Source organism: Macrotis lagotis, chromosome X (genome assembly GCF_037893015.1).
Source record: "Macrotis lagotis isolate mMagLag1 chromosome X, bilby.v1.9.chrom.fasta, whole genome shotgun sequence".
Classification (NCBI taxonomy): domain Eukaryota; kingdom Metazoa; phylum Chordata; class Mammalia; order Peramelemorphia; family Peramelidae; genus Macrotis; species Macrotis lagotis.
Window position 1 is genome coordinate 92,723,918 of NC_133666.1, and position 23,495 is coordinate 92,747,412.

The 23,495-nt window shown below is 42.7% G+C and overlaps 1 protein-coding gene across 1 annotated transcript; it reads right to left on the reverse strand.

Moving 5' to 3' along the window:
* Positions 1–2,032: 2,032 nt before the first annotated feature.
* LOC141500445 (alpha-mannosidase 2x-like) lies at positions 2,033–23,390 on the reverse strand. The gene is given in 23 exon segments (XM_074203612.1): positions 2,033–3,027; positions 3,804–3,914; positions 4,094–4,288; positions 4,692–4,769; positions 5,035–5,168; positions 10,841–10,982; positions 12,530–12,663; positions 13,096–13,210; positions 13,941–14,063; positions 14,346–14,582; positions 14,888–15,053; positions 15,241–15,308; positions 15,822–15,936; positions 16,065–16,247; positions 16,597–16,799; positions 17,130–17,307; positions 18,037–18,223; positions 19,094–19,267; positions 19,801–19,928; positions 20,506–20,677; positions 21,147–21,291; positions 21,368–21,625; positions 22,352–23,390. Coding segments are annotated over 23 exon segments (3,585 nt in total). The 5' UTR covers positions 22,538–23,390; the 3' UTR covers positions 2,033–2,874.
* Positions 23,391–23,495: the final 105 nt, after the last annotated feature.

Consider the following 23,495-nt stretch of genomic DNA (forward strand, 5'->3'; position numbering starts at 1 on the left):
CATTTGGTCAGTACCACTTAGTACTAAGAGGTGGAGGAGGCAATCAAGAAAACATCTGGAAACTGGAGGGGTTTGTTTCTAACAGAGCAGTTCTAAAGTGCCAGTGGCAGAAGTTCTGTGGAAGAGCAGATGGTGAGGAAATGGGACCATACCCAGAGCAAGCATTTATGTTTCCAGACTGACAAAGTTATTTTTAAAAATTGTCATTTGCTATCAGTCCCCATTTTACAGGAAAAGAAACTGAACATAGTTTAATGATTTTGCCCAGGGTCACAGAGTGTTTGAAGCTAGATTGGAATTCAGGTTTTTCCAGCCCTAGATCCTGCTACCTAGCTGCCTCTGATTAGTAAGGTGGAAGGGCCAGGCAAAGAAGAGACTTAAGTCTGGTAGGATAGACACAGCAAGGGAAGAGTTTTCAGTTAAAATGGACCAGGAAAGGGTGGCTAGGTGGCGCAGTGAATAGAGCACAGGCCCTGGAGTCAGGAGTACCTGAGTTCAAATTCGGCCTCAAACACTTAAATTAGCTGTGTGCCCTTGGGGAAGCCACTTAACCCCGTTGTCTAGCAAAAACCTAAAAAAAAAACCCCAATAATAAATGCATCCACAGATGGTCACAGAACTGATGGTGGACGTGACTTCTGTTAAGAGGGAGAGGTGAAGTCTTGCCCTAGGTGGTCAGAAAGCCGATGACAGACACAACTTCTGATGGAGGAGGGATCTCAAAGCAATGATTCCTGCCTGGGTCTTCAGGTGTTGGGAGACCAGTGCTTTCTTGATCATAGGGCATGGAGGCCAATCTGGTGAAACCCAGTTCAAGCCTGAATCTCTCTTCTCCAAGGACCAATTTTTTGTAATCTAAGTCTTACTAAGAGATAATTAAGTATTGAAATGGTCGCATATAATGAATCTCAAGTATGGCTATTTTGTACTTAGGTTCATGAAGTCCAAAGTTTGATGTGATAGCAGTGGTCTGTTAGGACCTGGTGAGAGGAATGAACCTTGCCAGCCCACTTTAGGGGGTTATCAAATGTATAGTTCCTCAAGGAACTATAAACATGCTAGTTGTTATGAACAGCTGTGTTATCTTTATCTTTGCTGTGGAGTACGCCCCAGGGTAGATGTGAATGTAGTGAGGTGAAATAGTTAAGCTAAATGACTGGCTGAGGTATTTTATGTTTCTGGGATTAGGGAGCTGTCTGTGGGTTTTGTTACTTACCATGATGGAATATTAGGCTCTCTCCAAAACAGTTATTTATTTTGTGGCAAAGTTCCTGCACTTGATAAATTTTCTTGGCTGGCAGCCTGAACAGATGTTGCTGTTCTCATCACCTCAAATAAATCTCAAAAGTTTATGTTTTCTGCCTTAGTCACCATAGCCCTATTCATGGCCTCTTAGAATTCTTAACTTTCTTCAAAATTATGGCTAAGGTGCCACCTTCTACACAAGACCTTTCTTGAATTTGCTTGTTACTTCTGTACCTAGAAAGAGTCATTCCTTAGATAAGAGTATAACATAGCCACTCCAATTCAGGGTATAGATCAGGGCTTTTTGCTATTCAAACTTTTCTCAGCCTGAAATTTAGAAGAAAGATCAATCTCCTAACAAACTGAAAGAATTGTTTTTCAAGATCTCCCATTGTTACTGGTCCTGGGGAATCAAACAAAGGATCTGCCTCTTGAAACTTATCACCAGGGAGGAAATGGTCTACTTGCTGTGATTATGTCCATCCCTAGGCTGTCCCAATGTTTTTTCCCATCTGTTTCTAGATCAGCTATTTCCTACAACCAGGGAAACTCTGTAATGATCATTTAATGCATTTCTGGGGTTGAGAAGGAAAGGGGAGAAAGGGAGATTAAAAGTTTCCTCTCTGGAAAAAACATCACCTCTATTATGACCCTCATCTGCTAGTATAAGGTACTGCCTCTTTTGTTAAAAAAATACATCAACCAAAATGGAAAACCATGAATAGACAAGTAGGGCAAAGGCAACCCACCACCACCAGATCCCAAAGCAACACACAGACCAAGTCACTAGTTTAAAATGAATTTTGTTACCTGAAGGGTCCTGTGAATTCTGGCAAAGTCACAGTTTCTAGTTCCATACAAAGAATTCTTACTGCTACAAAATCACCTGCTTGATGCAGATCCCCTCGGCCAGGGTGGCACCTAGTGTAGCCAGGCCTAGCAACTAGCAGATCACCTAGAGATTCCATTTCCAAGGAGAGAGAAATCTTTCCTTTATCCCCTTATTTCTCCTTTTCTTCCAAGTTAAAACTGTTCTGATTCCTGATCTTAGACTTCTATAGACCTGGTTAACACACCAAAATGTTTCTGCTCTATAGAATCACTGTACTTCATTTCAGAGCCTGCTCTGACCGAAGGAGGGATCATGATTCCCTTTTTCTTGCATACCTGCCTCAACTAGCCTCCTGAATCAGGGCAGCAAGACAGGAGCAGAGATTCCATCTCACTCCTTGCTGCCCCACTCAGTTCTTTGTACTTCTGCTCTAGGGTCTTCCAAATCCCAAAAGCTAACAGAAGGGAGATAGAATAGGAACTGGGAGTAAGAACCTCATGTCCAGGTGGGCAGCCACTCATGCACTTCAAGGTGCTGCCCAGTCCCATCTGCTCCAGCATCTAGGGCCAGCCTCTCATTCCTGAGCCTACCTGCATTTTTGGCCCATCTGTTTAATTCTGGGCTTCTGGGCAGCCCCCCAAGCATAGGAGCAACAATAAATAAAGGGCAACGGGGCAGAGCTCAGTCTGTTAGTTGGGGAAGGTGGAGTAGGTTGGGGCACCCAGTGTAGCTGTCCAGCCCAGCCTTAGTCTGAAAGGTGGTCTATATGGATGTACTACTTCTGGCCACGAAGAACACTAGCCCAGATGGAGGTGAAAGGTAGAAATCTCCATGGGCTCCAGGTGGATGTCCATGCTGTTTGAAGGTGAGCCCAGTGCGTATAGTAATGTCAGTGAGGTGGGCTGCAGGAAGCCCACATTCAGCCTTTGGAAAAGGCTCCCCAGGGCCACCTGTTGAAAAAATGATTATAAGCCAAGCACCCAAATTGACAGACAGCATCATACACTTGAGAGAACACTGGATTTGGAGCTGGAGAAAGTGGGGTTAAATTCTGGCTCTGCCACTTAGTACTTGTGTGACCTGGCTCACAAGTCAGTTTAACCTTTGGGCCTTAGTTTCTCATTCTGTAAAATGAAGGGCCTGGATAAGATGATTTCTAAGATTCCTTCCCGCCACAGTTCTTCTGATCAATTCTAGATACCCATGATGTAAATTTCAGCATAAAACATTTTCAAATATAAACTGCTCTTTTGTTCATGGGTCTTTTAAAACTTGTTTTACGTATTTCTCATGCTTTTATATGTCACGTTTGTTTCTGAATGTATCTTTCTCCCATCTACCCAGCAAACCACAAGTTTTGGGGTTCTTTTGTTTTTAATTTTGATAAGGATCTTATATAAAAGTATCTATGGACTCTGAGTCCATGTTCCACATTTCTGGTCTGTGAAAGCTTCCTGTGTGAGTCTATTTTGGGGGTTAAGTTGGAAGGATTTAAAGAACAATGGAATATTGTTCATACCTTAACTTTCAAAGAAGACTTGGAACATGGGCCTCCATTTCATACTCCATCATCCTACTTCATCTCTATCCAATTGTCCTCTGCCTTGCTATTCCTCAAGTCATCCCTGGGCTATCTCTTGGTTTTTCTCAAAATGAGTTGTTTGCTATTCCAAATAGCAGACAAAGACCCATATGTCATGTCTATTTGATACTGTCCCATGCTCACCTTGCTTTGACTTGTGGTACAGTTGAAACCCAAGTTCTTGGCCTCCAGACCACAGTCAAAGCCCTTTCGATGTAGAATGAGTGCAGTCTCAGATGAGGGGAGTTTGTCATCCTATGAAATGGAGGAGATGGTAAGAGTGTGAATATTGCAAAAGCATTTGGACCACTGCACACAAATCTTTCAGCTTGAGGATCTTCTGTCTACATAGGACGGCACTTCTGAGACAGAATCCAGAAGACTGGTTTAAGAAGTGCAGATAAGAGGCTGAAGAGTGGTACAAGGGCACTCACCTCAGCTTGGAGGGTTCCCAAGTTGAGCAGGTGAATGTCACAGGGAAGTGAGGAGGCCAAGGGCTGGAAGGAACGTAAGGTAGGGCCTCCAGGCTGCTCCTGGGCCACAGGTAGGGCCATCACTGTTGTGTTTAGGTGCATGGAAGTCAGGTGGCTAAGAAGAGATGGGAAGCTGGTTGAGCAACCATCTTGCACCTGCAATGTTAGTACCAAGAACTGGGTGAGGCAACTCAAGAGCAACTGAAGTGATGGGTAGGTGGGAGAGGAGATACAGCTATCTCCTATAAAATAACCTTGCCTTTCCCCCGATCCAAACATAACTTCAAGACATTCTAGCCTGACTCTAGCACAATTTGTAGTACATGCTATGATGCTGAATAATACTTACTGATTAATATCTGATATCCCGCCCCCCGCAAGCCCATCTAGTGACTACGATCCCTAGACAAAAATGGTACTACTATCTAGGCATCCTCTCTAGTGATCTCCTCTACACATAGACACGAGGGACTCTGCTACAGGGTCTGGACTTGACAGGGCTCCAGATACAATTACCACTGGCTAGTACTAGACAAAAGCTACCTTTACTGGGCTTTACCTCTTGGTTGCTGCTCCTGCTGCTGGGAAAGATCAAATGCCTAAATGCAGAGGCCAGTTTGGAAAAGAAGCTAAGTGGCTGATGGCAAAGTAAATTATGAAATGAAGAAAGATGGATAATCAGATGAAGCATGTAAGAGAGCAAGATGATGGTTAGCAGAGTGAAGATTCAGACAGCAGTGGGATGGATGAGAAATTGCCCCCTCCACACAACCCAGAAACACTAGGTCCCACTCCTCAGTTCACTCAAATGTATTAACTTCATTCCTTCCTCCCCAGGCTGAGACCCTAAAGTGGCAAGCTGATTTGGAGCACTTTCATGACCCATACCCCAGGAATGGTACCTTATTAGCAGTGGTACATTGTTCCAGTAGGAGGTGAAACCGGTTGCAGGTTCTCTTGTTATCTTTTAGTTCTTGGCCTAAGCCCCGGTTGTCATCCTGCATCAAACGTCTGTCTAGGATAACTTCCAGTTGGCCTGAAGAAATGAAAACAATAAATCTCCAGGGGCAAATCTATTCACCTGCCCTGCAAAACCTCAATCAGAATGGTAGGAAAAATGTCAAACTTTTGCCCTTTAAAGGGATGAATAAGATGGGATGAGATGTTGAAAGGTCCCTCCCAGCATTAGAGCCGTGTAACCTTATGCCCCTCAACTTGCAGAGGAGGAAACTGAGGGACAGAGAAGGTGTCACCTGTCCCAAGTCACACAACTATTCGATGGCAGAGCCAAGACCCCAAACTCCCCAAGTCTAGTATTGATTCCACTGTAGCACGAGTTAGTAAAGATGACATGTCCTCAGGTACTTTAATGAAAACTCATGTGTTAATGAAAAGCAATTTAGATAGCTTGACTAGAAAAGAAAACCTATTTTTGACAACAGGTGAAGTAGAAAAACTTTTCCATTTAAAAGGTTACAAGCTACTTTCTCAACACAGGAGACAGTGGGCTGAGGAGACCCCTTGTAGCTTGCTCCTTGCAAGTAGACTGCCTGCTCAGAAGTACGAGTAACACAGCAGATGCCCTAATTGGCCAAGGAGCAGAGCTGCTTCTCTAGTCTCTAAAACACTACCTCCAGATCATCTTTTAACTACTAAATCCAATGACCTTTACTCAGTCCTTATGATATTCAATCCTCTTTGGTGCTGTTGATTATGCTCCTTAATCTAGATTCTCTTTTTTATTCTTTTGGCTTTCTTTTTACCTGTCTAATGACTTACTTTTTAGCTTAATTTTCTGGATCATCATGTATTTTCTGCCCTTGTTTACTATGGTGACCCTGAAGTCTCAGTCCTCAGTCTTCTCTCTCCTCTGATACACCCTTATGCTCCCAAGAATTATATTATCATCACTATGCAGCTGATTCCTAAATATTTTTCCAACCTGTAGTCTCTCCTGAATTTTTGTCTTGAACATCTTTACTAAGAATGTCTAAATGACATTTTAGACTCAATACATACAAAGCATTTCATTTTTGTTTCTGTGATCGCAACAGCGTAGGAAGAGTCTGGTGCAAACTCCTGCTGTTACTGAAGAGTGCTTAAGCATTCTGTAATTTGGAGAATTGCTCAGGGTCACATTGATGATAGAACTTGAACCAGGGTCCCAAACAGTTATTTTTCCTAAATCTTTCTCATCCTTTCAGACTTTCTGATCTCTGCTACTACAATGCTTCTAGTAACCTCCCTTCACAGCCTGCAAAGCACCCTTGCTTCTCTCCTTTTGCACACAGTTCCATAGTAAACCAGTTGCCAAGTCTCATGATTCAACTTCCACAACATCCCCTCCATTCATACTTCTTTCCCCTCCCAGAGCCACCAGTATAGTTCAGGTTGCCTGAACTATTACAAATATTCTCCTAATCCTTTTCTCTTCTAGTTTTTCTTTCTTTCCTCCTCCTCCTCCTCCTCCTCCTCCTCCTTCTGCTTCTTCTTCTTCTTCTTCTTCTTCTTCTTCTTCTTCTTCTTCTTCTCTCTCTCTCTCTCTCTCTCTCTCTCTCTCTCTCTCTCTCTCTCTCTCTCTCTCTCTCTTGCAAGGCAATAGGTTTAAGTGATTTGCCCAAGGGCACACAGCTAGGTAATTATAAAGTGTCTGAGGTTAAATTTGAACTCAGGTCCTTCTGGCTCCAGGGTTGGTGCTTTATCTACTGTGCTACCTAGCTGCCCCTCTCTTCTAGTTTTTGCCAGTCTCTCTAACCCATCCTCCACATGGGTTAGACCCAGGTCTAATTGCAGGTCTGACTCAGTGGTTTGGGGCAGCTAGTTAGAATGCTGGGCCTGATGTCCAGTCAGGAAGATTGGAGTTAAAATCCAGTCTTAGACACTTCACTAGCTGTGTGACCCTGGGCAAGTCATTTAACCTGACTGCTTCAATTTCCTCATCCATAAAATAGGGGTGATAATAAAGAGCACCTATCACCCAGGATTGTTATGAGGAACAAAAAAGGTGATAATTATAAAGTGCTTAGCAAGGTGCCTAGCTCACAGAAAGTGCTATATAAAACCAACTATTATTATTATTTACAGTGGAAAGAGTGTTGATTCTGGTGTCTTGAGGACCAGTGTTCAAATCTTACTTCTGAGGCTTACTATCCATGTGACTTTGAGCAAGTTACTTATATTTCCTGGACCCTCAGTTTCTTTGTCTGCAAAATGAAGAGGTTGGACTAGATGGCCCCTGAGGTCCTTTCTATGATTTTGCCACTTAAAAAAATTCAATGTCATCAAGGGTAAAATGCAAACTCTTCAGTCTGTCATTGAAAGTCCTAATTAATCTGGCTCCCACCTACTTTCCCATACTCATTTAAAAAAATTAGGATTATACTTTAGGTAAATAGGTATTTTCCCTGAGAATAAAGTATTTATTTATTTTTTGGAGGCTGATACACTCAGGCACAAGAGGACATTTAGGAAATTACATGCATTGTCCTTAGTCTAAAAAGATGGTGCTATTGGCAATATTTGCTATCCATTTCTACGAGTGGAATTGTAAAGTCCAAGATAAAATAATATTTCACTGAGTTGCAAATAGGGACCTTATACTATAACTTCTTTTGCAAATATAGTTTCTTTTCATTAGGGAGTTGTTGAAGTTTCATTACCTGCTACAGTTGGTAACATTCACCCACTTAAGAGAGAAATCTGTAAGATAGCCTAATGATTAACAGAAAGGATTATACTTTATGTGACCAAACTCAATTTCCAGAGTGACTGCATCTTCTCCCTGATGCTTTTGCTCAAAGTTAATCTCTATATTATTAGGTTGCTACAGGTAGTCTCATTAAAAGTTTTTTGCTGTCATTCCTTGCATCAAATTGCTTCAGGTTTTCCTTCATATTGTCCTTCAGGTGTGGCTTTTGTCGGCCATGTTTTTGATTGTCAGATGTCAGCCCACCTCACATCAGGTCAAATATTTTGCTAGAATGTAAGGCTCAAATTACATCAGCTATTAAATAGTCATCCTTGTTAGCTTTTCAGACTTACATTTTCCAAATATCTTGATTAAATTTATTTTATGAGGCCATTATTCATTGTGCTCTTTGGATGTAAGAACCTGATAGCTTTTTGATCTTATCAATGAATTTCTTTGGCCACATCTAAGATGTTTTTTTAAATAGGTTTTAGGTTAATCATGAATGCTTCATTCTGAACTGTTCATAATATCAGTTGGCTGCTTATGATACCAGGAGGCCAGATATATATATATATATATATATATATATATATATATATATATATATATAATATTTAATATATATAATTTAAAATTTAAAAAGAAATTTTCAAGTGTATTACAAACTAGAAAATTTTCTAGAAACATTGTAAGTTAACATTAATTTCCATATGTTTTGTTAAATCTCAGTTATAGCTTTTTAAACTGAGTTAACCAAAACTGTACCTGTACCAGGTGATTACTGTCAGAGTGGATCAGAATTCTCCTGAATATGGTACCACAGTGAATGGAAAAAAATTAATACATAGGCAACTTACTTTCAAGAAGATTCAAGATCATTATGCCATTGTACCATTGTACAAGTAATACTTTTCTAGAAAATTTGCATTTATTTCTTCTGACTGTATGAAATCAATCACTTTTGCATATTCCATTACCATTGTTTCACACTGTATTATATTACATTATATTTACATATCTAAGTATAAATATATATATACATTAACAGGGATTTTTTTTTGGTTTAATTATTAAATGTCTGAGGCCAGATTTGAATTCAGGTACTCCTGACTCCAGGGCCAGTGCTCTATCCACTGTACCACCTAGCTGCCCCCATTCAACAGGGCTATTCTTTAGAAAATTTAATATAGTATATGTTTTCATGCTAAAAAAAAAAAGGAACTTTCCAGGTTGGGGGAAGTATCTGTTCTTCATACCCAAACTGCTGTCTCTTTGGCACAGACTGTTCCTTCTGCCTAATGCATTCTCTCCTTATCTCTACCTCTTAAGAGTCCTGAGCTTCCCTCCAAGGCTCAGCTTGGGCACTATCTTCTTAGAGGAAGCCTTTCCTTATCTCTCCAGTGGGTGTTCTCTCCCAGCTTTCATTTTCAGATTGGAACACTGAGTACAATGGAATTAGAATTCTGGCCTATTATCTCACAGTCCATATTCCTTCCTTTAATTACGTAACTGTACCGTTCATGAAGATGACTATGTTGTTACTAGTGAAGCTATGGTACAATTAGTACAAACATTTTGGGAAGCAAAGCAGTATTACATAAATTTAGTGACTAAAATATGATGCCCTTTGATCCAGAGATTAAATTATCAGGCATTGGCCCCCAGAAGGTCATTAATAATAAGAAAGTTCCCAAATGCACCAAAATATGTTATGGTAGCAAAGAACTAGAAAGATTAAACATTAGGGTATGTGAAAGCAATAGAATATGACAATGCTGTAAGGAACAGGATGAATGCAACATGGAAAGACATGTAAACTGTGCAAAGTGAAATAAGCAAACATAGGGAAAATATAAACAATGACTATAATAATGTAAATGGAAAATTAAGTTGAATGTTGCAAAATTAAAAAGAGCAAACTTAGCCCCAAAGAAGAGATAAGACATCTCCCTCCCATTTCCTTTGTACAGGTCATGTTAAACATTGCATATAACATCAGGTTTTTTTCAATGTGTTGATCAGTTTTGCTGAATTTTTTTCCTTCTTTCTATTTTTTGGTCAATTCTTTAATAATATAACTCTTTGGAAGGGGAACATCACTGCATATATATCCTTTTTCTATCTGATGTGGATCTGACCCTCATCTTTTTTTTTCTATTATATCCCTGAAAGAGAAAAGAAGTCTAAAAAAGTAGATTATCCTGTACAAAAATCTAGATATCTAGATGCTATATAATTAAAATGTATGTTCACATCCCAGAAGGAGCAGAGAAATGGATCATGCTCATTATAAATTAGGTCCACTCCCATTTGTTGTAGTAAAACAAGCTCCCAAATAACTGCTCAAAACAGACAAAGGGATAGGATTTTTGAAAGGCAGCTGGTCACTGGGCTTGGGACACCTGACTCTTCCAAGTCATAAAAGTACTGAAGCCAATGGGGGCTAGGATCATACCTCATGACAAAATCAGCTGCTGTCCTTAACAGTACCTTACTATGGAGGCTTGTGGTTATAGCCTATTACTTGAATGGATTCAACTCCTTACTTAGATTATAGATCACAAAATTTTAGAACTGGATCCACTGAACCTTCAGTCCAGGGCAAATGGTTAATTTTTTTATATGGAAACCCAGTGAGGTTAAGTGATTTTTCCTTCAGTCCAGGGCAACTGATTAATCTTTTATAGGAAACTCAGAAAGCTTAAGTGATTTTTTCCAAAATAAAGCAGCTAGTTAGTAGCAAAGACAAGACCAAAACCCAGATATACTGATTTTCAGGGTTTTTTTTAATCTTATCTTGCCCGATTGAAAAGCGAGCATCCCAGCCTCCTTCCCATCCCTTGTGGATCTGCTTCCTGCCAATAGCTGGATGGGTGGTGATACAATGATACAACATAATCTTTTCTTCCTTCTTTGTACCAACCCTCTATGTGAAAAAGTTCCCCCAGTTAGAAGCAAATGAGAAGATATATCCCCTTCATCCTGTACCACACTGCCCCAAGGGCATGCCCACTCACCATTGTTCAGGCTGGAGACTCCTAGGGCTTGTGCAGTGTGCAGGGTGAGGCGGCTCTGGCTATCCTGGATATAGGCCATGGCTGGCATGGGGTAGAAATTGGCTTGCAGTGGCAGCTTCTTCAAATACCGACAGGGCTGTATCTGGAGAGGTGGTAACACACAACACATGAGAGGCAGCTGGGTGTATTTCTGGAACACAGACTCAATTTGGCTCCAGGTGTCCTTTATCTCCTATATCCTCATACAAGGCTCTTCAGCCTTTCTTATGGGATCCCTTTGGTGGGCTGGTGAAGCCCATAAACTCTTTCTAAGAATCAGGCATACAGTTAAAATATACAGAATTATAAAGGAAACTGATTATAGTGAAATAGTTGATCAGATTTTTTTTTAAAAAAGCTCACTAGTTGGCTAATACAGAAATATGTTTTAAATGACTTCACATGTATAATTCATATATTATCTTCTTAGGGAATGGAGGAAGGGCTCTGGTGAGGATTTTGGATCTCAATATTTTAAAAAATGAATGCTTAAAAATAAATAATAAATAATGGATTGAAATAAAAGCTCACTGCAGAACCAGGGAATATTGTACACATTAATGACAACATTATGTGATGATCACCTATGATATACTTAGCTCCTCTCTAAAGGATTCGTGATGAAAAAATGCCATCACATCCAGAGGAAAAAATGAGTCTGAATGCAGACCAAAGCACATTATTTTCACTTTCAAAAACTGGTTTGTGTTTTTCTTTCTTATTTTTTTCTGATTCTTTTTTCACAACTTGATTAATAAAAAGGGTGCTAAACATGATTGTACATATATAACTTATCAGATTACTTGCTGCCTTGGGAGAATGGTGAAGGGAAGAAAGAAGCAGAAAAATATGGAACTCAAAATCTTACAAAAAATGTCAATGTTGGAAGGACAACTCTAAAAGGACTTGTGATGGAAAATGCCATCTATAGCCAAAGCAAAAACTATGCAATCTGAATGCAGTCTCCAACATACTATTTTCATTTTTAAAAATTGGCTTTATGTTTTTTCTTTCTCATGGTTTTTCTCCTTTTGTTCTGATTCTTTTACAATATGACAAATGTGGAAATATATTAAACATGATTGTACACATATAATCTATATCAGATTATTCAGCTGTCATGGGGTGGGGAGGGAAGAAAGGGAGGCAGAAACTGGTACTCAATTTTTTTTTTTTGCAAGGCAATGGGGTTAAGTGGCTTGCCCAAGGCCACACAGCTAGGTAATTATTGAGTGTCTGAGGCCAGATTTGAACTCAGGTACTCCTGACTCCAGGGTCGGTGCTCTTATTCACTGTACCACCTAGCCACCTGGAACTCAAAATCTTACAAAAAATCAATGTTGAAGATTATTTTTTACACATAATTGGAAAAAAATTAAAAAAGGAAAAACAAATCAGTGTTGAAAAGTATCTTTACATGGAACTGAAAAAATTAAAATTTAAAAAGAAAATGAATCAATGTTGAAATTTTTTAATATATGTAATTAGAAAAGAATTAAATTTAAAAAAAAATAAAAGCTCACAGACCCCAAATTAGAAACTCTTTGCGTGCCCCCTCCTCTTCCTTAAACTAGTACCTTCAATAGGAGTAGGTGAGATGGAGGGCCCTGTCTAGAAGGACTCCCAAAGTCCTATTCCCAGGCATCATACCTGGAAGCCATTGAGGTCTGTGAAGAAGGTGCCTTCACTTTCAATGTCTGTCTGGATACGAAGTGCCAACTCCTTATTTATATGATCTCGGATGTCCACAAGGGAGGAGATATCTAAGGAGAGACCCTCGACCCCTGGGGGAGGTGAGGTAAGGCAAACAGATAGGGAAATGAGTTGGAAGAGGAAGGGAATGACTTTTCAGTCATGAAAAATATGACCTGCATGGTCACTGTGTGAATTATTTTGCTTGACTCTTGTTTATTTGTTATGAGTTTTTTAATTTGTTAATTATGCCCCCCCCCTTTGCACTCTTCTCCCTACATACATTCCTGCTGCCTTTTTCTTCATTAAAGGAGAAGAGGTATAGAAAGTGATTCCCCTCCCATCCCATGTCCAAAAAAAAAAAAGTCATTGCAACACTTTCAGAATAAAATTTAGAAAAGTTTTGGAAGGCATGTCCTGGGAAGGAGCATAGGACCAGGAAGCAGTAGACCTCCCTTGGCAGGGCCTCTCTCCCTAGGGACTACTTCTAATCTCAGGGCAAACATTTCTCCTTTGAGACTCACCTGGCAGGTTGTAGAGCCGAACCACTTGCTGCATATGCTGGTAATAGGCAACGACCTCTGAGAAGAAGGGGCCTTCAGTGACCCGAAGAACAGGGGGCTCCTTGGGGACATAGGGCTAGGAACAGAGCAGGCAGGTGCTGAGCATCACAGCACAGTGAATAAACTAAGAGGAATGGACCCTTAACCTGGTTAATAATAACAATAACAACAGCTGACATTTATTTAGAACATTATATATGTTCTCTAATTGCATCCTGATAATACCTATGTGAGACTGACAGCACATGCATTATTATCTTTCCAATACAGATAAGTAAATAGAAGACTCATAAAGCTAATCAGGGGCAGGAGAAATTAGAACCTGAATCTTATGATTGAAAATCCAGTCCTCTTCCCCCCAGACCACACCATCTTTAGCTGTAATCAATAAGACTGTTCTCCCATAAGGAAAAAGGTAGAAAAAGGTTAATTAAATGAGTCCCAAGTGTTATCTCATTTGATCCTCACAGTTATCCTATGAGTTAGGTCCTATTTTTATCCCTATTTTACAGATGAGGAAACTGAGGCTAAGAAAGGATACAAATGGCTCATCTAGGGTCACACAGCTTGTCATTAGCTGAGGCAGGATTTGAATTCAGGTCTTTCTGATTCCCAGTCCGATACTCTTGTCTACTGAACCCTCTAACTTGGGCCTGCGACCACCACTTGGACGGGGCCTCTCCATGTATATTTCCTAATCAGACCACCCAAGGTCAGCCTGAAGGTGAGGTGGTTTGAGCAAGGAGCAAGATGCTTAGAACTCAACATCTCACTGACTCAGACCTAAGGCTGCTCTGCACCTGTACCTTGGCCTCGCCATCAGGCAGGAAGAGATAGGCGCCGCTCTTGTCTTTGGAGGTTCGTGTGCCGTAGATGAGGAACTCGGTATTTAATCGATGCTCCTGTGCTTCATCCGCCCTTTTGACGCTCTGCCAACAAACACAGCCCTGACCCTGGCCCCATCCCAGAATATCAGACCTGCCCACCCAGGGAATAGGCTGGCAATCACCTTAAAGGGATTGCATTCCAGGTATTCCCTAGCACACTGCAGTCATTCTATCTCTCTCTTGATCAGTCAGGACACCCCCCTTTCCTAATCCTGGTTACCTTTGGAGGCTGCTGACTTCTCCCACTTAAGTTTACTAATCCTGCCCCATTCTCCCCACTCTCCTTCCCCTCCCTTCCCCTCTTCCCCTGGTGCTCTCTTTTACCTTGAGGAGCCCAGTTTGGCCTGAGAACCAGACTTGCATGTAGCGATTACTGAGGGCGAAGTCACTGGACCCAGCCTCATCGACACGCATGGGGAAGATCTCATGCTTGCTGACAGAGAGCTGGCGGCCATGGAGGTGAATACGCACGGAAGAGGGCAGAGTGCGGTGACCATCTAGGCCTGGATGTAACTGCAGGATGCTGAGACCCAGGGCAGGTAAGCAAGCTGGCACAGATACCTGCTCATTGCAAAGTACAAAGTGAGACCAGAGCAGGCTCCTCATACAGCTTCAGGAGCTGATAAGCTCTCAGCCTTCTACAAAGGGACCAGGCAATGCAACAGGAAAAAAGAGGGATGAATAGTGACAGAAGACTCATGTTGATGGACACAATGAGGTACTGGTGTAGGCAGAGGTTGGGGACTCCAGGAAGAGAGTGTTTATCAAAATCACAAGATTCAAACTTCAAGATGACAGCATCCCAACTTGTAGCTTACACTCCAGATCCCCCACTGCCACTTTGGACCCTTCCCCTTGGCACCTACCTGGTAGACATCAGGTACAATGTCAATGCCAGAGCTCCAGTGGGCACTGAGCTGCACGGCCAAGGGCTGGCCCTCCTCAGAGAGGACCCGGATCCGGGGAGAGTTAATAAGTAAAGAGACAACACTGAGTCTCTCCTGATCCAGGGGGTTGAACAGTACCACAAACCTGCCAGGCAGATGGGTAAAGCTAGACTAGAGAAGGTGTAGAGGAAAAGGTAAAGAAGGTAAGGGGCTTTCCAAAGGGAGTTAAACATGAAAATGCGTCTTTGAAGATGGGAAAGGGCTGGACACAATGGGTTGGGGTGTTACAGAGTAAAAAAGAATTCTGAGAGAAGCCTCATCTAACTGCTCACCGGGGTGAGGAATCAATCCGAATCACTGTTTGCTCGGGCAGGGCATCCTGGGTTAAGCGTGTATCATCCTGCAAGAGAGCTATGTATTTATTTCATATATAGCTATGTATACAGGTCTCTCCCAATAGAATGTAAGTTACTTGAGGGCAAGGGACTTTTCATTTTATCTTTGTTTTCTTTTTTTAGATTTTTCAAGGCAAATGGGGTAAAGTGGCTTGCCCAAGGCCACATAGCTAGTTAATTATTAAGTGTCTGAGGCCAAATTTGAACTCAGGTACTCCTGACTCCAAGGCCAGTGTTCTATCCACTGCACCACCTAGCCGCCCCTTTTTCATTTTTATCTTTGCAACCCCAGTAACTTATCACAGGGTCTAAAGATATTAAGGATGAGAAAATGACAACAGGTCCCTGTAACTATTCTACAACTATTTTCCTACCAGACTTTGCAGCTGTTCACCCAGGCAAAGACACAGGATACCTATTCTATACTTAGGACTCAAAGCTCTGAGCAAGTATGATGAGGGTAGAACAGGATTCCCAATGGTAGAAATAGGTAATAGCAGCCAAGGGGTATCTCTCACCATGCTGAGAAAAAGTGTATTGGGATCAAACTGGTAGGTTCCTTTGTCCCCCAATACAAGGTAGTGAGCGGCATTGGTGATGACCTGTTTCAAGCTCACAAGAGAACGCAGGAGCCTATAAGGTGGAGGTAGGACAGACAAAGAAGGAAATGAGTTCGGGGAAATGTCTGGTTCTCATTCCCCTCTGAACCCATCTATTAAGGATGTTTGCCCCCCCCTAAAGAAAAGGAATTGTGGTCCCACCTGACCCCATAGTCCACTACCACTGCCTCCTTGGCAGTACCAGTGATGGCATCATGATGCTGGAAGAGACCTAGGGTGCGACGGGCATCAGTCAGCAGGGTGTAGTCTGAGAGTGGGTACTGATTGGTCAAGCCAGAGTGCCGAGTATGAGCAAGTGCCAGACTGAACAGGATCTCTGCACCCCTGCCCCAGAGAGAGATGTTACCATTTCCTTCTTTGATACCACCCACACAAGTTCCTGGTTTCTTCCACCTTTCCAGTTAACCTGAACCCTCCTCCCCAAACACTAACCTTGATGGATTTCCACATCCTTAGGAACTGTATTTCCTTATGCTTAGGGACCTCACTGACTATTTAAATGGCCACAGAGGTCCTTTCCAACTCAGAAATCCTGTGATCCATCTCTCAGTTAGCCCACCTTGCCTTAACCTCCTTCCTATTCCCTTCTACTTCCTCATGTCCACCTGGCCCCCAGGCCTTTTGCCTTCTTTGAATCCCAAGCCCCAATCATGTCTTTATTGCTAAATCTCACCGCAGATGGGCTTCTAAGACCCAGTCCAAACTCTTGTAGAAAGGCCTGGAGGTATAATAGCCTGTCCAGTAGTGATCCTCCCGGTCAGCGTAAGAGAAGAAATCTCCACTCAACACAGGAAAACCTGGAGGCTGGACACCAGGCTCCACCCCTATCTTCTTGTATAGAGCACCAAAATAGTCAGATAGAGTGCCAAACTGGGCCTGGGAAGACAGAATCCCAGCTTCCATCAGCATGGTAGGTAGCAGAGCTCCATAGGAATTCTAACCACCAACAAATAGCTACAGGTAGAGAAGTTTTGTTCTGCCATTCTAAACAGAACAACTCAACCTAGTCCAGCTATTTCCAGGGGAATATTTGGATATTTGTTAAACTGGGAAACCTAAACTGGAAGATCTTCTTTTTGAGTCAATAGTAGGGTGTGCTCCCCCTATAACAGGACTGTAACAATGCTAAACTACCTTTTACACTACTCCAAACCTTGCTTTCTCCTTGTCAACCCTGACCCCAACTCTTAGTTGCAGCTATCACACCTGCACATGGAGGTCAGGTTGGCTATTGAGGAAGTCAAAGAGGCGCTGGTAATTGAAGAACTCAGCATCCCATTCTTGGGGCTTATCATAACGGAAGTCATCACCAAGGGGCACTAGTAATACATTGCCTCGAAACAGCTTGGATTTCTTTCGGTACTGGTCCAGAAGCAGGGCTGCCCTGTGGAGAGGTGAAGATAAAACTGTATAGTATCATTGCAGAGGCCCAGAGTATTAAGAGGAAGGTTACAATTGGGAGAAAATATGGAAACACCAATGGGTGCGTTACAGAAATCCTAAAATAAAAGGCTGCTTAATTTGCTACATTCATTTTACATCTGGTGAAGTCCAGGTATCCTTTCTCAGAATAATTCTTTAAATGCATAAAATAAAATATAGGTTTATAAAGGAAATCAGATAGATTGAAATACAGTCATCAAAATATTTTTTTAACAAGTTCACAGAGCCCATGTTAAGAACATTCTAGTGGTTGTTCTAGTTCTGGCAAAAACCACTTGGGTTTGTGTTTGGACCAGTCCCAAGAAGTTTCCGTAAAAGGTCTGGTTCCATTAAAAATGACCCTGGTTTCAAAGCTTTCCATTTCCATTTCTGAGGAAATCCATTCTAGGAGTACAATCCTAGAATAAATAAATAAAACCCCTAGTTCTGCTGAATACTGAGAACCCTATGATCCAGGTTCCCTGAGAGGTGGTTTGGGATGACTAGAAATTTCTAAGGCTGTATACCAGCTTTGGAAATATTTTGTCTCAGTGTTAGTCAGTAGGCTCTGCCAGCTTCTTAAGAGCCCTTAGGGTTGTTGGCAGAAAAAGCACTCTGGAAATGGTCTTCTAGAGCTATTTCAGAGACCCTTAGCAGCCCCCTGAAGGTATACGCTACAGATGACAGGTACCTCTCAGCCACATTGGTCTCTGTGATTGCTCGGGGTGGCACCTTCCAGGGACAGTTGATTCATCCACCAGGCAAACGCTTGAAATCCAACTGGCAGCAGATCTTGGGGTCAGGGCCACAAGTATGTGGCACATCATAGCTGTAGAAGAGCATCATGTGGCAGAAGATGTCTGTGCTGGCATCTGGGTCTGCAGAAGGCATAACCAATAAGTGTTTATGAAGCATTTAATTGTATGACAAGCACTGTGCAAGTGGGAGGCAAGGAATAAGCATTCATAAGGTTGCCCACAGGCAAAGTAAGACCTAGAAGAAAGCAAAGCTTCCCAAGATGAGTGATCAACAAGAAGTCATGAGTACATGGACTAGGATCCAGGACACAAATATTAAGGCAACAAGAGAAATGGAGACTGGGGAGCAATTATTTCCTCAGTTGCAGTGGACTAGCACAGGTAAGAATCATTTTCAGGTCTTGGTAAAAGACAATGCTTTAATTCATCACCCAGCAATTTGCTTTCCGTAGTGGGTCAGATATGTTTGCCAAGACTAATCTTTTGGAAAGAAGATCATGAGATAGCTGGGTGGCCTAGTGAATAAAAACACTGGACTTGAAATCAGGAAGAATCTTAAAACACTAACTCGTGTGAACTTGAGCAAGCTGCTTAATTTCTCTTAGCCTCTGTTTCCTTATCTATCAAATGAGATCCATAACAGTTCCTACCTCATAATGTTGTGAGGATCAAATGAAATAATATATGTACAGCATATAAAGCAAAAACTATACAAATGCTTTACAAATAAATTATTAGTATTTAAATTTTCGGGAAATTGAGGGTGGAAGGAAGACTATATGGAGGCCAGGAAGATGAAGAAAAGTCAACATAATAGCAGTTGCCCTCCATGCTGCAGATAGCCTGCTCCCAGGAACAGCTGAGAGAGGTATCTACATCTTTGCTACCCTTTTTTTTCTGAACTCATACTTTTTTTTTTGTCCTAGCCACAGGAAAAAAAAATGCCAGTAATGCCCTGTTCTCAAGATTTAACTCCATACTAACTCTTACCCCAAGTTTGTCTCCACATGAACTCCAAGCTGTGGGTAGCAGCAAAGTGTTTCTTCACAGCATAATGCACTCTCTGGATTAACATGCTGGTTAGGTTTGAGCGGTGGAGCAGGTAAGGCATGGTTGAGCTGTGTCCAAAAGGGTCCACGGCCCAGCCAGAGCGTGGGGTCACACCTAAGCAGGAAAAGGTGAAGACCAGAGGTGCTAAGTGTCTTGCTGAATTTTGGCTATTCCATTTTGGACACTCTCCCCTCCCCACCCTCACCCTCTACCCTTTACTCTTATATAAAGTGCTAAATCAAATCTAACTCTCTGAAAATGGTATGATGGAATGGTACCCTAAAAACTGATAGCTACTGAAAGGCACTCCTAACCTGGGCACACTGTCCACCCTTAACTCCTTTACCATCAGTACCCATACCTAACACAATCATGCTTTCCTCGGGCTTAGAAGGTCTTTAGAAAAACTGATGAGAGGTGATGGATTCAAGATGCAGAATGAGACATACAATTTTGGATAAGGCAATGTGAAAATTGGTTTTGCGACTACTTGTTTTTCTTTTTTTTCCCGTGTGTGTGTGTGTGTGTGTGTGTGTGTGTGTGTGTGTGTGTGCTGGGAGGAGATGGGAAGAAGAGAAAATAAACTTTTAATGGAAAAGTAGTTTAATTTAATCTATAAAAAGTGAATACCCCAATCTGGGTTTAACCAAGGTTTTTCTCTAGCCATTGGTGCTCTTCAATGAGCTGGTTAATCAATGCGAAGCAGTGGGAATTGGCTTCATCAGGCATCACCCAGCCTCCGGTTGCTATCTCCAGTTGTCCATTTCCCACTAACCTGTGGGCCAACAGTTTCCACTCAGGATGGTTCAAGGTCCTAGTGTCCATCCCTACTCTAACACTGCCTGCCAGAGCCAGAGAGAATGAACACCTTGGCCTACAAAAAGCCAAGTCACATCAACCTACTTCAGATATGGACAAGTGGGGGGTGGAAAAGGGGAATTCACATCTGCACTGATACCAAAGTCACTCATTTTCCCCTTCCTCCCAGCTTCTCCTCTCTAATCAAGGTTTCCTTCAACCTCCAACCCTATGGTTTCCACTCCATCTCCCTAGTTCCTTGATGTCAATTTTTCTGATATATTCTTTTGCTTTACATTCATTCAACCTCTGATTCCTCTCTTTCCATAGGTGACCTATGCCTTCTTGGCCAAATCTTCTCCAAAATTCTCCTTGGTTACCACTATACCATTTCACCTTTCTTTTGGTATTCTTCCACCCCCTGTCTTCTGAAGCACAATGTTTAGGGAAATCTCTTTCCACATTCCCTCTCCCTTGATCTTTTTACAACCTGCTCTCCTTTCTGCTACCTCTGTGAATGCTAAGCCCTTCTGGCTACCAACATGTCTACTTGCCTTCATACTGCCACCCTCTTCTGAGCATTGACATTCTCCCACCACTTAGCAAAGAAGGAGACCTCAGCCCAGAGGAAGCGTCGCCGGGGGTCTTCCTGCAGCTTGGGCACCATGCTATTAAGGATATGTTGTGTCTGTTCTGTGTAATACTTGTCAAAGGTCTTGATCCAGCCTGTGAAAAACAAGAGAGAAGCCCCAGAAGAGAGAACCACTGAAGACTATTCTCAAAGAATAAGGCAGCCTTGCTGTAGTGGTTAGAAGAATGGATGTGGAAGAAGAGGACCTTGGTCTGAGTCCTGGTTCTGACAATTACCAGATGTACAATCTTGAACAAACTAATTTCTTCATTTATAAAATGGAGATAATAATGGCTGCCCTCTCTAATTCACAGGATTGTGAAGAATGAATAAAAAATAATACATGTAAAATGATTTATAGTGTAGAATCCCATTTAAGTGTCAGATACTTCTATTATTATTATTATTATTATAAAAAGGATTATTTCTAACATAAGGAAGCTTTCTCGTATAATTACTGACAGGGGTGGGGGAGAAGACTTAGGTCTAAGTGGTTAAATAAGTTATACAAGGCCTTGGGAAGAATAATTCCCCCTCTTCCCCACCCAGAGGCTTCATCCTTACCTGGGTCATTATGGGAATGGGGTACCACAAACACCTGAAGATTTTCTGAGTCCCAGTCATGGGGGCTGTAGGGGATATCAAATCCCTGCTTCCACACACCACCATCCACATTGTCAAAGGGCAGCTCCTCTGATACTGTAAGCATCTGCTGAGGAAGGGAATGGCTAAGTATCTTATACTCGTGATCACTCTCCCAACCATCATACTACCCATGATCTCACCTGGAGCTCTGTCTTCTGACCCTGACCCCTAAGAGCAAACTGGCAGTCTTGGGGGAAAATGGAAAAGAAGCTAGGGCGGGGCTCTGGGGGTACCACCCAGGAGCCATTGGGAGTGTGGTAAGGGAGCAAAGCCGGAGGGCCATCGGCATTGGCTGTCAGTTCCAACACTGAGTCCTTGATGTGGCTGATGATCTCATGATTCTCCTCTAGCAGCTGTTCCAGTTGTTCAATTCGGTTCTGCAGTACTGAGATCTGGCTCTGCCAATCAGTGACAATGGGCAATCAGTTACCACATCCTAAGCCAGGAATAAGAAATTACTTCATGGCAACCACTTGGGACTTGGCCATGATTCTTTCTGCTCTAGCAAGGACACAGAAACACAAGGATATGGGGAAAGATGTACTCTTTTCAGAATGAAGGGTAAATTCAAGATGAATCCTGCTTGAGGCCTACAAACCATGAAATTCACGGAACCTTTTATTTTGGGGTCTTCTGGCCTAAAACCAGTATCGAACAGACTGGGTAGTGGGTGATGCTGCACATGGGCTAGGATCTCCTTTTGGGGACCTAACCCACAGATCTCTTTAATACCTTCCTGCTAGGAATATTTCCTTTACCAGGATAAGCTGAAACCCTACAAGGCTTTGGGGAGACGGACTTTGGGAATTACTATAGCCTCAAAAAAGTAATCAATCTGGCATGGGATTCTCCAAACTTAACTTTCCTGGCCCTTGAACAACTATTAGCAGTGCCAATTTGTGAGGATTTATGTTCCACCAAAATAAGAGTCACTTCTGGGCACTAGAAGGACATCAGTATAGGTGTTAGACATACCTAATAGGGAACCAGCCTGATAGTACTGACCTAGTTGGGTGGTAGAATCACCAGCTCTGGCAATTATATAAGTGTCCATCATTGTAAAAATTATTTGAACCTAGAGAACCTGGACAATAAAGATACTAGTAATCAGGGGCAAGACTCACCCGAGTAAAGTTGCCACCATTCTGGTGCCGGGTAGGATCATGCTGAACTCGATCTAGCATGAGGTAGAGGGAGAAGACTGCCACGCAGAAGATGGCTGCCCCACACACTGTCACTTGCTTCTTCAACTTCATACCGATCCCCCTGAATATACCTGTGAAAGGAGCAACATGTTTTATATGCCTCATGTCTTCCCATCAAGTGACATCATGAGAAATCAGCCCCACAAGTCTGTTCTGCCCTGGCACCGAGAAGAGCAGTTCCTGAAGGCCAAAGAAAGAAAGCATCACTTCCCAAGGTGGCCTGGGAATGTTGTTCTCTGTTGGTTCTGTTGTCACGGACAGCGTGTGGCATCATTCTTAGTGGAAGCCTAATCAGGAACTCTTTGCTTCCCCATCCAGGGGATGAGGAGCTGGAAGGAAAAGAGGGAAGTCTTTTCTGCAAGCTCAGCGCTAGTTAAGGTCGTGCAAATTAGAGCCTCAGGTCTCACCTGAGCTCTCTGCACTTTTTGATACTCTGCTGGCTCCTTTGAAAATACCGGACAAGCAGTTTTGTGCACTGCCAGGCCAAAGCATGTCTATTGTCATTTCCTTCTACAATGTGATGCCAAAAGCCCAGATGAAGTCTGACACAGTTCTAGGAAAAACTGTGATGAGTCCTAGGTAGGAAAGACTTCTGTGGCCTCCCAGGTCACCATCAATGAAACTGGAAGCAAACCTGATCTCCCGGAAGCCTAGAGCTTCCTCAGGGGAGAGGGTGAGCCAAACCCAACTTTTCTGGAGTGAGATCTGACATAGCAGACCCCTCCCGGGGATCATGGTGTACATCCTTTGGGTGGGGGACGACAGGCCAGGGCTCTGCTCCATCAGGCCTGGGCCCGGAAGCCTGGAAGGGCTGGAGCCTTGCAGGAGGAGGGAGGAGCTGTGTCCTACTTAATCTAATCCCGGTTTGGAGCCTTATTTTTAGCCGGAGGAGTCTGGGCGGGGGCGGGGGCCCGAGCTGGAGGGGTGCAGGGTGGAGCTCCCGTAATCCCCCCATCGCACCGGCCCCCCCAGGCCGGGGTCCGCGCGCAGCCCCTCGCAGAGCCCGCCGTGCCCCGCTTCTGCCCGCCGCCCCCTCCTCGGGCCGCCCCGACCCCCGGGAGCC